This window comes from Muntiacus reevesi, chromosome 3 (assembly GCF_963930625.1).
Source record: "Muntiacus reevesi chromosome 3, mMunRee1.1, whole genome shotgun sequence".
In the NCBI taxonomy this organism is placed as follows: domain Eukaryota; kingdom Metazoa; phylum Chordata; class Mammalia; order Artiodactyla; family Cervidae; genus Muntiacus; species Muntiacus reevesi.
In genome coordinates, this window is record NC_089251.1 from 181,840,778 (window position 1) to 181,855,472 (window position 14,695).

The window sequence follows — 14,695 nt, forward strand, 5'->3', positions numbered from 1 at the left end:
AGGGAAGTAAACAATCTATCTGGCAATATTTTTGGGGGGGGGACGGGGGCTCAGAGGCTTGACCAGTATTTTTGAGCCTATTTTTTTGATAGGAAGTATCAAGTTTGTTGGGGTTTTTTTTTTTTCCCTCAAGCCTCTGATTCTGTAAGTGCAAGCCCATGACCTACAGGTATAAGTCGTGGGTGGACAAGAGATCAGGGGATTCTTGCAACCCAAACTGCAATGTGCTCCTGTGAACAAGTCTCCAAAAAACAAACATTTTTGAGGTTTAAAAATTATTGCACGCACGGTTATAAATGACGGAGGGTGTGGAAAAGGAAAGAGAGGAAGACAGTAACAATGTTTAAATCCATATATTAACTATTCTACACATATATAACTAAAGGAAGACAGAGGGGTAATAGATTCAAATAATCAGGCTTTGCTCTCTTCTGCAAATTCCTAAAAGGGGAAATGTATCAGAATTTCCAGTCTTCAAGAAGGGCCTTAAAAAGTCCTGTAAGCAAGATGGGAGGAAAAAAAAAGGGAGGGGGGGGGGGACTTGCTCTTCACAGCAGGAAGTCGTCAATGGATATCTAGTTATGAAGAAACAACTCTGAAGAGAAGTCCTTATTCGGAGCGCTAAACTCACTTTTACCACATAAAGAGCAATTTAAAAGCTCCGAGCAACCTCATCACGGTGTTGAGGAAACAATTCGGCTTCCCCATTCGAGAAAGCAAGAGAGCTCCGACTGGGTACTGGCCCAGGCCCGCGTTCGGGCTTTTATTTGCAAGTCAATGAGCCAAATGGACGACCAGGCGAGTTGTGCCGCGTTCTGGGAAGCAAGGTTATTATTATCGCCCATTGGCCCAGGGAGCAATTTCACTGAAAAGGAAGAGTCCGAGCGGGGTGTGCGCGCGGTGCCATACGCGACGTGCAGCTACGCGCCCACCTCCAGAACGACTTTATTTACAAAGCGATTACCATGCTATCTATTTGTTTTCCTTTTCCAGCTTCAGCAGCCTTACTCAGCCCTCGAATTTCTTAATTACAAACCTGTTCGCTTCTAAATCAACCCCAAACCGTCAGGCAGAGCCCGGAGGGAGGCTGTGCAAGTTTGCACACACCCCCACCTCCCGGACCAAGGGCAACAGCAGAGGCAAGAAACTGTGTGTGTGCAAAAAGGTGGATCTGGGGACGAGGATCGCTGAGTTTGTTTACAGAGCAGAGACGCCTCAGCTCGGATGCCAAAGCTACCAAGGGCTGCAAACGCAAACTTAGCAGAAGCACACGTACCCCGGGAGCGGAGAGCAGCCGCCAAAGCACGGACCGGATTCCCAGGCGCTGGAGCGGAGGCGGCCGAGCCCGCGAACGCGCTCGGTCCACCTGCAGCGGCCGCCGCTGCCGCTCCCCGCCCCCAGTTCCTGTCCTTGAAAGGAGTGGAGGAAATGCATCTACACGCAGAATGTCTAGATCAGGTTTACCTACTGCTCCTATAAAAACACAAAGGCACAGTCCAGGAAAGCGCGCACAGGGGAGGGGGCATTATTTGCCCGGGTCTTGAAAACCCACTCGGGTAAACACAGCCCTTCTTTGCAAGCTGGGTAGGCTTTTGCAAAGCCGAGGAGGCAGAAAGGCGCTAAACAGGGGGCGCTGTGTGAACCCTATTTTCCCACAGAAAGCAGTCCAGGTCGCTAGGTGAGCTCGAAGCAGGGGATTCGGCCAGAGGGGGCCGGTGAGTTTTCCTAGTTTCTCTCGCGGCGGGCGCTACCTTCGGGCTGAGCGTCCAGGGAGGACTTTCTGCGCCGGGGGCGGTCTGGCCTGGTATTTGTGGGCCAGGAAGAAACCAGAATCGGGGGGCAGCGGGGCGGCGCCTGGGCCCGCAGGCTCTGCGCACGTGCCTCCGGCCGCGGGGACGCGGCTGCCCAGCCCGGTCCCGCGTGCCTGAGGTTCCGGAATCCGCGTTTGCCCGCCGCCCGCCGGGGAGGCTCTCGCTCCGCCCTTCCTGAAATCCCTTATATTAACTGTGGCCAAAGCCCCAAGAAACACAGCTCATTGTTGGCAGCTGCCGGGCGGTCTCGCCGAGCTGTGAGTGCAGCAGAGGGGAAATAAAAGGGAACGGCTCCGATCCTGCCCCAGCGACTGCTGCAAGACTTCGGCGCCGACTTCGCGACTGCGAGCGCCTTGCACGCCAGGAAGGCCCCCTCTATGTGCTGCTGAGCCGGTCCTGGACCCGACGATCCCGCCCTCGGTCTTCAGAGCAGAAATCGCAAGGACGGAAGGTAAGTGCGGCGGGCGAAGCTGGCTGGGGCTCCTGCCAGGCCAGTCCTCCGAGGGCTGGGTTTGCCCGGAGGAAGAGCGCGAGGCGGAGCTGGGGAATAACAACAGGATGTGCAACAACAGGATGAAGAGGGCTGATTTAATGCCTGAAGTTCGCGGCTGGGCTATGGGGCACTTCCTTTATTAGGCGACTTTGGGGAGCCAGAGGGGGGTGTGGGCTTGGGTCCCCCGCCGGATCGCAGGGGAAAGAGCTGTTTGTGCAGCGCGCAGATCTTCTGTTGTGGATGGCAGGTCTTCCTTGGTGGGCAGCCCGGGTGCACAGGCTCCTAGTGGGATCCTCGGGATGAGGATTCTCAGCTTAAGCGCGTCGGATGAACCTGGGAGCCAGAGGAGAGGAAAAGTGGGGTGCGCCGTGGTGGGCGACACGTGTGGCTCGGGTCTTACCGTCTGCCCTTTTCACTTGCAGGACTGGAAATGGCAGACCATATGATGGCCATGAACCACGGGCGCTTCCCCGACGGCACCAACGGGCTGCACCACCACCCTGCCCACCGCATGGGTATGGGGCAGTTCCCGAGCCCCCATCATCACCAGCAGCAGCAGCCCCAACACGCCTTCAACGCCCTGATGGGCGATCACATACACTACGGCGCGAGCAACATGAATGCCTCGAGCGGCATCAGGCACGCGATGGGGCCGGGGACTGTAAACGGAGGGCACCCCCCGAGCGCGCTGGCCCCCGCGGCCAGGTTTAACAACTCCCAGTTCATGGGCCCCCCGGTGGCCAGCCAGGGAGGCTCCCTGCCAGCTAGCATGCAGCTGCAGAAGCTCAACAACCAGTATTTCAACCATCACCCCTACCCCCACAACCACTACATGCCGGATTTGCACCCTGCTGCGGGCCACCAGATGAACGGGACAAACCAGCACTTCCGAGATTGCAACCCCAAGCACAGCGGCGGCAGCAGCACCCCCGGCGGCTCGGGCGGCAGCAGCACCCCCGGCGGCTCCGCGGGCACTTCGGGCGGCGGCGCGGGCAGCAGCAATAGCGGCGGCGGCAGCGGCGGCGGCAGCAGCAGCAACATGCCCGCCTCCGTGGCCCACGTCCCTGCTGCAGTGCTGCCGCCCAATGTCATAGACACTGATTTCATCGACGAGGAAGTGCTCATGTCCTTAGTGATAGAAATGGGTTTGGACCGCATCAAGGAGCTGCCCGAACTCTGGCTGGGGCAAAACGAGTTTGATTTTATGACGGACTTCGTGTGCAAACAACAGCCCAGCAGAGTAAGCTGTTGACTCGATCGAAACCCCGGCGGAAAAAAATCAAATCCCCCAACTTCTTCGGTGTGAATTAAAAAAACATTCCCTTTAGACACAGTATCTCACTTTTCAGAGCGTGAAAGGTTTGAGAACTTGGAAACAAAGTAAACTATAAACTTGTACAAATTGGTTTAAAAAATTGCTGCCACTTTTTTTTTCTTTTCTGTTTTTGTTTCGTTTTTGTAGCCTGGACATTCACCTCCCTTATGTAGTTGAAATACCTAGCTAACTTGGGTCTTTTTGTTGTTTGTTTTTACTCCTTATTTCCTCACTTTCTCCAGTGCTCAACTGTTAGATATTAATCTTGGCAAACTGCTTAATCTTGTGGATTTTGTAGATGGTTTCAAATGACTGAACTGCATTCAGATTTACAAGGAAAAGGAAAAATTGCATTAGTTGGTTGCATGAACTTTGAACGGCAGATATTACTGCACAAACTCTGCCATCTCGCTTCATATTTTTAACTATGCATTTGAGTACAGACTAATTTTTAAAATATGCTTAACTGGAAGATTAAACAGATGTGGGCCAAACCATTCTGGATCAGGAAAAGTCATAACTGTTCACTTTCAAGGTGGCTGTCCCCCTCCCCCATATGTACAGACAATAATAGGGTGTGGAATGTCGTCAGTGGCAAACATTTCACAGATTTTTATTTTGTTTCTGTCTTCAACATTTTTGACACTGTGCTAATAGTTATATTCAGTACATGAAAAGATACTACTGTGTTGAAAGCTTTTTAGGAAATTTTGACAGTATTTTTGTACAAAACATTTTTTTGAAAAAATACTTGTTAATTTATTCTATTTTAATTTGCCAATGTCAATAAAAAGTTAAGAAATACTTGTTTCTAGAAGTCATTTGGGGGTGGTTATTCCCTTTGGCGGCTTTGTTTTTTCCTCTTGAACACTACTGAGGAGAGTCAGCATTCCAAAGGATAAATTACAGGACACTAAAACAGGTCATGATGAGCTTAAAGTGGAGAGCAGGATTTAACATAATTGGCATAATGCTTCATTGTTATCACTGTAACATGCCTCTTGGTGTGGTTTAATCAAAAGCTGCAAAGTTGTCAAAGAGCAATTTTTTTTTTCTTAATTGCCATCATCTTCAAGTGTACTCCAAAGTTAGAAAGGTTTGTAATACTAAATGTTACAAATATTATTTCACAGGGTGGGAGGGGGAAATCAAGTGTTTCTGGTTATACCTGATTCAACTACTTAAATGGAGGTACACTGGAATAAAATACTGGGAGATTGATGAGGATGGCATTAAAATATAAATCTACCTTTATCTCTAGTGACGAATTTTCTCAGCAAAAGTACTAAAGACAGACACACATTTTCTGGCTTGAGGGGGCTGGAATTCCACCTTGAGGTTTTCAATTTTTTTCTCTTACAATATTTAAAATTTACTCAGCAAGGTTGATGCAAAGGTCAAATTAAGAGTCTTCACAAGATGTTCCCTCCCAAGCATGCCCTGTTTTCCGGGATTCTGAGCTTTTACTGTTACACGCGATGAGTGCAAAGGACATAATGATAAGATCCTCTTTAATTTTACCTGCATGTGTTATCAAGAAGACATAACTACAGTGAAGCAGGTGTCAAGTTTTGCCTTGTATAATCAAGCAAAGGAAAAAGTAATACTGGTAAAATTTCAAACAATCCCAAATGGCAGGAGAATGAATTTTGTTTTCCCTTTCATGTTTACCTTCATAATTTAAAATCAACATATCTACATTCATGAAAAAAAAAAAAAGTTATACATAACCTACTGGAGGAGTACAGAAATGTAGGTTGTGGAAAATCTCACAATCCTTTAAAAGAACATTTCATTTAGACTCAGATTCTAATCTTAAATCCCATATTTCATAATAAAAAATTAGGAGACAAGGGTATAGAGACATGTTAAATTACAGGGAGTCTGACATAAAGGCTGATTTCAGTAAAATTCAGATCACCTATTCTATAATTCTGTTTCCAAGGCAGGCCATTAAGATGCATACTCCACTGGATTTTTTATGTCTCTATAATTGACACTTCTTTATTAAAAATAATTTTGCAAGTAAATAATTTCACTGAAAATATACCATCATTCAAAACTCTTCACTCCGTTTAAAGGCTAATCCAGATTTCCCACATTAACAGTTAAAGCTGAAGTTTTCTTCAGCGCAAACATGTCAATACTAAATCTGTGATCTGCAGTAAATCTTCCTGGCTAAGCATTTTCACAGTAAGTTTTTCTTTTTCCTTTTTTTTCCCAGAGGCTCAAGTGAAAAAAAAATGTTTGCATACATATTAATACAGCAATTGTAGTTGTTTTTCACTTGTGCCAGGAAAAAAGACAAAAGGGAAGGCTATTGGAGGCATTGTTGTTGTTTTTTTACATAAAGAAAGAAGCAAGAGAATTGTCTTGCCACCACCCTTCACCATTTATTCTGCCAGGGAATAAGCCACAACACCTGCTCTGTCACTAAATTCTTCCTGCTGCTCTAAGGCCGGAACACATATGTGAAGATGCAGAGCCCAAGGAACTATTATTAGATCCATAGCCTATCTCTGCCAGAACAGAGGACTCAACCAGAAGGGCTAGGTGAAAAACTCAATTTCTCTTCAATACAAACACAAACTCCCCGGACCCCTTCATTTGAATGATCCCTATTTCATTAAAACTCTTTCATGATCAACGACTGAGTAGATTCTATGGGATTTCTGCAGGTCTCTTAAGCAAAGAAAAATAACTCCTTGTTTTAACAACCTGATTCATGAAACCTGTACAGTGACCTAGATCACCGGGCTACTGGCAGACATTTGCAAAACCTTTTGTGGTCTTGTTTCCTACCTACTAAGTTGCTTATAGCATATGGGGAAATTTGACCTCTGTACCTTGGCTGTTTTTCAAAAAGTTCTAATATGGTACAAGAGTTTCTGTTCTTTAAGTTTTGCCCACAAATACACTTTTGATTTTCAAGAAGAGATCATTGATAAGCCACAGCAAAATATCACAGAAACACATCAGAAAAATAAGAGCACGTTAATAAAAAGCTTCTATCTCTGTTGTGGCTGCTAAAAATCCTGGTAGCAGTATCTTTGCTGGAGCTGATAAAGATGTTACAGCTATGGATGGGTCTTTGAAGAACAGTTACCTAATCACCACTGTTTATGGGGTGCTAGTCTAAAGCACTAGTACCAGAAGGCTGACATCTATTGTGAAGTTTATGGTCTCCGTGACTTTTACTACTGTAAACTGGGATAGCTATAAATTGATGTCAACATTAAAGGCCAGATCCTTTAGAGCAAAATATTAATCCACTAATCTATTATGGGTGGCCGGCTTTGAAATATAAACTTTGCAGTCCTGGACCATTAGGTGTTTTCGCCCCCTTGTGGAATTTATTTAGAAGGTCAAAGAAAAGCTAAGAGCTCAAGAGGGGTTTATTTGTTTTACTGTTGTTGCTTTACCATTTCTGAAGACTTCATTTTCTTTCTTGAAGCAAACAGCATATATTTCAGAAAACAAATTTCCCATCGAAGAAGATTCCAAAATAAACACCCTTTATGAAAAGTATTTTACTTACCAGAGACCTTAACTTATGATTAAATGTACATACTTGAAATTTGCCTCATGTTTTAAAATGGACATTGGCTAAGGGGTTTTCTTACTAAAAGGTAATGAGCAATGCTTTAGCCTGTCAGTTAAAGCTGACACACTCTTTACTCTTAAAACAGAACTGCTGATTTGGAATCAGTGCAAATAATAATGCACTTGATGTACAGGGTTAGAAAGGTACAGGAGAATCTCCAGGAAAGCACAATGCAATTATCTACATTGGAATGTGATCAAGCCATGGGCTCTAATCTTGTGAAAAGGGCCACAGGAATATTTAATGAGACTGAGAGTTGCTGCCTAATCGATTCAGTAAAATTTACTTTAAAATAAACTTGGCAGATAACATTGTCTCCCCAAAATAAATAAATGTAGAATTCAAGGAATTTAGGACTCAAGCCATTGGCAATTTTCTCCTCTCCTCTATTGTTTTACTAGCACAAGAGAGACGGCACACAGCCTCAGAGATGGTGTTCATCATTTTGGTACTTATACCACTATCACCTAAATGAGAACTCCCAGGCAGGTTGAAGCAAGAGACCCGTAGGTACTTCATCAAGTAACTTAGCCAGTGAACCCCTATTATCATGTGTCCTGTTTGTCTTTTCCCCTCAGAGTAGAAGGAACAATAGCATGTCAGAATTTTAATAGCAATGGACGGGCTTAAATTATCTGACCTATTTTTATACAGCAAGGAGAAAAATGATGTTTTTTTTCCCCTGGTAGCCATTCTTATCATTTAAATTAGAAAAAGAAATATAAGGACATTTTCTATTAAATAGTGTATTGTCCATAAACAACTTTAGTTTGCCAATAAGACCCACCTATATTTTTGAAAAAATTTGACACCTGAAGTAAAAAAAATTTTTCTCTTCACAGGAAGATTTAAATTCATAAATAATGCTAAATAATGAACTGAAAATGTGCTAGGAGTTGAGGGTGTGAATTTCTATAGGATTTTGCTATTTGTGAACATAATAAAGAGAAGTTAGGAGAAGTAGGGTTCTACTGTGTTGAGGAACTGAATCCATGATCCCCAGAAAAAAGAATTTTCAACTAACCATTCTCATATTTTCAGTGAAAAGATATTGATTTTTTGGAGGTTGAATCCTTATCAATTACTTATTTCCCTAAGATGAGCACGAAAGTTGCCAGTCCCAATGGGTTGGTTTGGGAGGGCTTCTGGAGAGTTCTGCTTGGGTAAACCAAGGCATGCAGAGTGAAACAAAGCAGGTGAAAGACAAACTATGCGTACCATTACTGGCTTTATATGTTGCTGATTTTCATGAGGTTGAACTCATCTGAAAGATTAGTGAGACAGGGCAGGACTTGGGGTGAGGACAGCGCCTCACAGGATTCTTGGAATTTTCCCACGGCCTCACCATTTACTCCACCCTGAAATCCTTCCTTTCCTGCCCGCTCAAGTAGAGGGGTTCCTTGATTAAATTTTGAGTTGCTGAACAAAGCAGACAAGGAATTCTGGCTCCAAAGTAGCCTGTGGCAAGACCAGGTTGGTATGCTGCGCCTTGCAGGAGATATGCAAATAGGTGAGTGGCTTTTAAAAGTTAATAGTGCTAAAAGAATCCTGTCAACCCATTCTGAAGGCTGGTTGGGAAGCCAGCTTTCGGGCTGAGTTAAAGTCAAAGTAGCATAAAATCAGAAAAGGTTGTCAAAGGATGGTCAACCCCAGGTTGTGATATTAGTTTGTGAACACTTGTAGGAGACAGTACGCAGAGTAAAGGAAATGTGGTCAGGGCTGTTGAAGCCTTTTCCCTTTCTATCTCCCTAGCACGAATGCTGCATGCTCAGTTGCTTTGGCTGTGTCTGCCTCTTTGGGACCCCATGAACTGTACAGCCCTCCAGGTTCCTCTGTCCATGGGATTCTCCAGGCAAGCATACAGCCCTCCTCCAGGGGATCTTCCTGACCCAGGGACTGAACACGAATCTCCTGGATCTCCTGCATTGCAGGTGGATTCTTAGCCACTGAGTCACCTGGGAAACCCATATCTCCCTAGGGGGAACTAGTATAAAATACGGCCCTGTGTTCCTCCATGCAGCTTGGCCCACGGAGATTTTTTAAATTTCTAGTAACCAACCTCTTAAAATAATTTTCCTCCCTTGGCTTTCTGATACTTAATATCTCCATGTTGACAAAACACATAGTGCTAAAATTGTGCATGAAAATCCATAGGTCACCTTGTAAATATTGTCCCATTACATTTACTTGGAATGACTCTTTGAAGGAAGATAAGCAGGATGATGGCTAGTTCCACATTTCTTCTCTTTACTCGATGTGTTTAGCAACTATGTGGATGATGAGGCCAGGAGGTAAAAAGTGACTGAATTGCTGTACTCCTAATATTTTAGGTAAAATAAATATACAAATCTTTCTTAGGTTCCTCTATCTGATAACATATTTTAGAGTAATGACTCTCAGCTGGATGGGGCCACCCCTCTAGGAGGCAGATCAAAATGGAAGAGGGTAAAAGAGGGCAGTAATTTGGAAAAAAAGAGCATATTCCATACTATTATATATTGGGGAACATGCTAAAATACATTATACTTCCAGTAAAACATAATGTAGAAGACTTTGAAAACTGTTCTTAACTATTGGAGCATGGATTTTAACAATGGTGAGAAAGACTCTTTAGATTACATGGGACCAAATCAGAGAAATGCACCCTTCAGCCAGCATTACTTCAATCATTTTGTTGAGTCAAGTTTCCCGTGGCTGGGCTGACTTTGCTGAGGACCTGTGATGTAGTGGGTATTGTGGTAGTCTCTTTACATATATAATCTTATTAATCCTCACAATATTCTTGTAAGGTACAAGTCATTATTTCAATTTTAGATAAGGAAACTGATATTTAGAGAGGAAGTAAATTGCTCAAGGGCGAAACAGCCAGTAGGAGGCTGAGTGGATTTACAGATCTAGCTTCCAAGACAGTGTTCTGTAATGCGGCTGTTCTAACCCAAATTACTCCTATTCTTAGATGTCCCTGATTGCAAGCTGATCAGACAACTTAATAAGAGCGCTTCAGGGAAAAACCCACTGCATTATATGTACACAAATTGTAAGCTATACTAACACAGCTATGATATGTATCTATTTATACAATTACATATGACTTTCTTCTAGGATTCATAAGATTTCAGTCTATACTTTTTCAAATCCATTATAAAGATTCTTCCAACTTAAGTGTGGCCCCTGACAGTGCAAGGATAGCATTTGTGATGGGTCGGCTGAACCCTTCCTGACACTTTCACCATGTTAGCACCTGAAGTTGAAAGAATACCAGTGATTTAAACTGTAATTTTGCTTTTTTTCTTCTTAGTTGAATTACATACACTAATAAATAGTATATAGTTAGACAGTAAATAGTTTCTTTCAGAAATTAAGCCAACACCTTAGCTTTGTCAATTCTGTAATCTATTAAATGAAAATGTCATTGGCTAAATTCTTCCATGTAAAGACACCACATCACAACTTGACACACTGCCTGGAAGCAACTATGACTTAACACTGATTATAAGATTCAGGCTGATTTCAGAATATTAATATGTTAAAAAACTGAACATCTTAGAATAAAGAAAACACAGTATTTAGCTACTTTACAGTTAATCTCCCTCAATCTATCTAAACTTTTTTGATGTAGGTATAAGCCCAATTCCTTCTGCTTTGGTCTTCTACTGAAATGGAGAACTCTTCCATTAATAGTTAGAATTTAAAAAAATAACAGGTCAGGAGTAAAAACCATTGAGCTGTAGCCTTAGCTCTGCAACCAAGGAGCTGGGTAATTCAATCCCTACTGGCTCAAGTTTCTCCATCAGTGAAATGAAGGTGTATGTTTAATTAATACATCTTGTATTCAAATCCTCATGAAGGAAACATAAAGCCATTCCTATCATTTTTCTCCCTTTGGAAAGTAAAATATTGGAGTAATATATTACATAAAACTCCTTCAAAATATCATTTCTTACTGTTCTTTCTCCAAGCTAACTGTGAGTCTGGGGGTGTGCTATAGACCTGAGCCAGTTGAGTCAGTCCTCCACGGATTGCAATCATGTCAGTCAATGTTCCACTTCAATGTCAAAATGCCCATAAGTGTTGGCTGCTGAGATTTCCCTATCTGTAAGCAAATATCAAAAAATGACCACCCACAACATATTTCTAGGACATGCACTTGCAAAGACATAGGTGGCTATGTAACTTCTTGAAAATTATTTGATTGGGTCTACAATTTCAGGTTCTGTTCTATTTTCTTACAGATTAAGTTCATTCTTCCAACCTCATAAATAACACTCTCAAATATTTACACTCTCTCTCCTTCAAATGACTCTTCCTGAACCACAATCAACATTATTAACCTCATCACTATTATTGCTTATTTTCTCAGAGACAATCCTTTACACAATGCTAAAGCAGAGGAAGCCAGACAGTGTCAAACATTTTAAGTAGGTCCTTAAGGGCTATCAAGGAGCAGGAGGCACGTGGCTGTCATTTTATTTCCCTCCCCTCAACTTCCCAACACACACAGTTTCTTTGTTTCACACCACAACATTCCTCCAATTTGGAGAATCACTTGTTTAGCTAGATGACAAACTAACAGACTAGTCAAAAGTAATATATAGAGGGAATCACAGAGCATAATTTGTAACTACCCAAGAAATAATTCGTAACCGATTGTAAAAGTAATGTAGCTAAAGAACCAGGACAAAGTATGATTACAATAAGATAGTTTCTCCTTTCACTACTTGGCCACTAGGTGTAGCTGAAGGCCTGTAAGCCCATAATTGCGTTTTTCTCCTGAGCAACCAAGACTAGAGTGTCACATGCCTAAAGAAATTGCCCTGCACCACTGCTGTTCATTTTATTGAAACATACACTAGACCACATGACCTATTATAACCTTCAACATTAAGGACAAGCCAAGGACACTTCTATAACTCTCTGCCCAGGCACCATTGCTCATTACACTCTAATAAAAACTGCAAATTGACCAAAGGTGTCTTTGAACAGTCCTCCACTTTTTCGCTCTAATTCTCCCCCACCCTTTCTGAAGTGCTCTCACCCATTCACTCAGGTGCCAGGGGCTGTTTTCTGCCCCACTAAGAACAATTATATCTTAAGAGAGAAGCTCTAGAGAGAGTACAGCATTTAAACTACAGGAATGTTTTGAATGGTAAGACTGAGAGCCTCAGGCAGAAATATACTTTCAGGTTGTTAATCCTTTCTCTGACCCCTGGCTCCCGAGATCCTGTTTCTCCTCCTGCCTGTCAACCCCATCCAGTCCAGTGCCTTTCACTGGCCCTTTTCTCTCACTTTAAGTGTTGGTGGACTGGACTGTGGCTCAAACAGCTGCCTGAAAGCTATCGAGCACGTTAGCTGACCAGGAAAGTTCCAACCAAGAAACAGAAACTATAGTCAGATTACAGTGGTGCTTAAAACTGAGATTCTCTGGATTTGAGCCTGAGCTGGCCTTTGGGGGCCATATACTTATACTGAAGATGAGTGAAACTAGCTTGCTGAAGTCAAAAGGAGAATTGGTGTCCACTAGGCCTCTCACCTCACTGCACTAGCGAATTCCATGAATCCAGGGGAATGGAACACCTGGTCAGAACAAAGCAATACTAAGAGACCACATGATCCCAAATACAGATGGAGAGAGAAGGTACATCTGTCCTTGACAGCTTTTTAATTCCCTGATTCAGCACCCAGAACCCAGCCATCAGCTGGGCATAGTTCCTATGAAACAACCCCAGACAAGTCTTCATCCGCTCTAACGTGAGTGGTTTTAAGTCAAACCCCTATTTAATGACTCTTTGGTTTGGCATATGCTGTTCCCTCTGCCTGGAAGGCCTTTTTCATCTTCCCCTTGATGAAGTGTCCTTCAAAATCCATCTCAAGTGTCTTCCTCTCTGAGAGACCGCCCTACATTGTGGCAGATTGGTTAATTGACTAATTTAATAATGTCAACAAGGACTTGGTTTTTTTGTTTGTTTGTTTGTTTTTCATTTCTCTACTGTGCTGGCCTCACCTCAGACGGGTGACAGGTGATATTAGAAGAGCGTGCATGATGTATGGACCAACAACGTCCAAAAGAATGGCTATCTCTTTCTGTGGCTTTTTTTTTTTTTTTTCCTTCAAGAGAAAAGAAAACTTCCCAGAAGCATTCCTTCCCTCCATGTACTGTGTCACATTCCCCTTTCTGAACCAACCACTGGGATAGGTTTTACCACAGGATGGAATTAACACAATTGGGGTGGGGTAGGTAGATGGAGGCCAACAACTCTATCACTAGAAGATTCAAAAGTGAACTTTTCCCAAAATTCTTGTTTTAAGGCCTGGATTTTTTGCTGGAACTTAAAAGAACTATTTTTAAAGCTTTTATATTTTCAAATAAGTCTTCTTTATGTAATAAAGATGTATTGCTAACAAAATTATATTATAAATCACTCAGAGCAGGTTTATTTGATAAAGGTTGAAATGTCTTCTATAAAGTGACATTTGCTAATATAAATAAATATCCTCTTAAAAAGAAATATATATTCATTATGTCTTCATTTCTGGCCCTTCAAAAATTCTCTTGTTAATATGATTAATCAACAATTTCGCTGAAGCAAGAAAATCATGTACATGTTGGCAGGTGATTAATCTTAGTACAAAATGAAGAGACCCTAATATTTATGAACAAATTATTGATAGCTATGTGGTATTTCCATGATAAAACTCATTGGTCCCTATGCCAAAGCCAAAAAAGAATACAGAATTAGTCTGCTAGGACTGAAAAGGGGTGGGGGATGTAAGAGAAATCTACCACAGGATATCTTCTATTCTATCTACTCATTGCTTGCTCTGGCCTTCCACAAAATGCCTTTCTCCATTCCAGTAACGTATCCACATAAGAATACACATGATTTTACTTGATGACCATGCTTGGTTAGGTTTGCCCAAATAGACTGAATTGGTCTAATCATCATAACTTATCCACCTGGCTGCAGCTGACTGGTCCATGGATAAAACCAATAAAAGCCTTTCCCATTGAGTTTAACAATAGAGAGGTCAAGTTTCTTCCTCGAGTGATGAAATTATAAGTTTGGAAGCTGCCGTTGGCCATACTGCCAGCTGTACTGATGAGCCAGTCTGAGACGTCAAGACAACATGAAGAGAGAAGCAGAGACAAAAATCTGAGTCCCTGAAGTCTAGCTGCAACGTTGTCTTTCCTGAAGTTAACTACATGAAACAATACATTTTCCTGTCCCTGAACTAATCTGAATTAGATTCAATCACGTGACACAAAATCATCCTAACACATACTAACACTAACAAAAATTTTTTTAAATATTTCATTGAAATACATATTGGGGGGGGGTTATTTTATACCTACATTAGTGAGTGAAGTAAAAATGATCTTTTTGACAAAAAATATGAGGTATGTAAAGTGTCTGTTTTAAAGTGTCAGAGGAAATTTAAAATTTCCTCCTCAGGTAAAGCTTCTAACATGCTCT

The 14,695-nt window shown here is 42.4% G+C and overlaps 1 protein-coding gene across 1 annotated transcript; it reads left to right on the plus strand.

Moving 5' to 3' along the window:
* Nucleotides 1-2,013: 2,013 nt before the first annotated feature.
* CITED2 (Cbp/p300 interacting transactivator with Glu/Asp rich carboxy-terminal domain 2) lies at nt 2,014-4,423 on the plus strand. The gene is made up of 2 exons (XM_065931254.1): nt 2,014-2,262; nt 2,727-4,423. Exon 2 carries the CDS (start codon nt 2,735-2,737, stop codon nt 3,554-3,556), a length of 822 nt encoding a protein of 273 aa, XP_065787326.1. The 5' UTR covers nt 2,014-2,262; nt 2,727-2,734; the 3' UTR covers nt 3,557-4,423.
* The last annotated feature ends 10,272 nt before the right edge of the window (nt 4,424-14,695 follow it).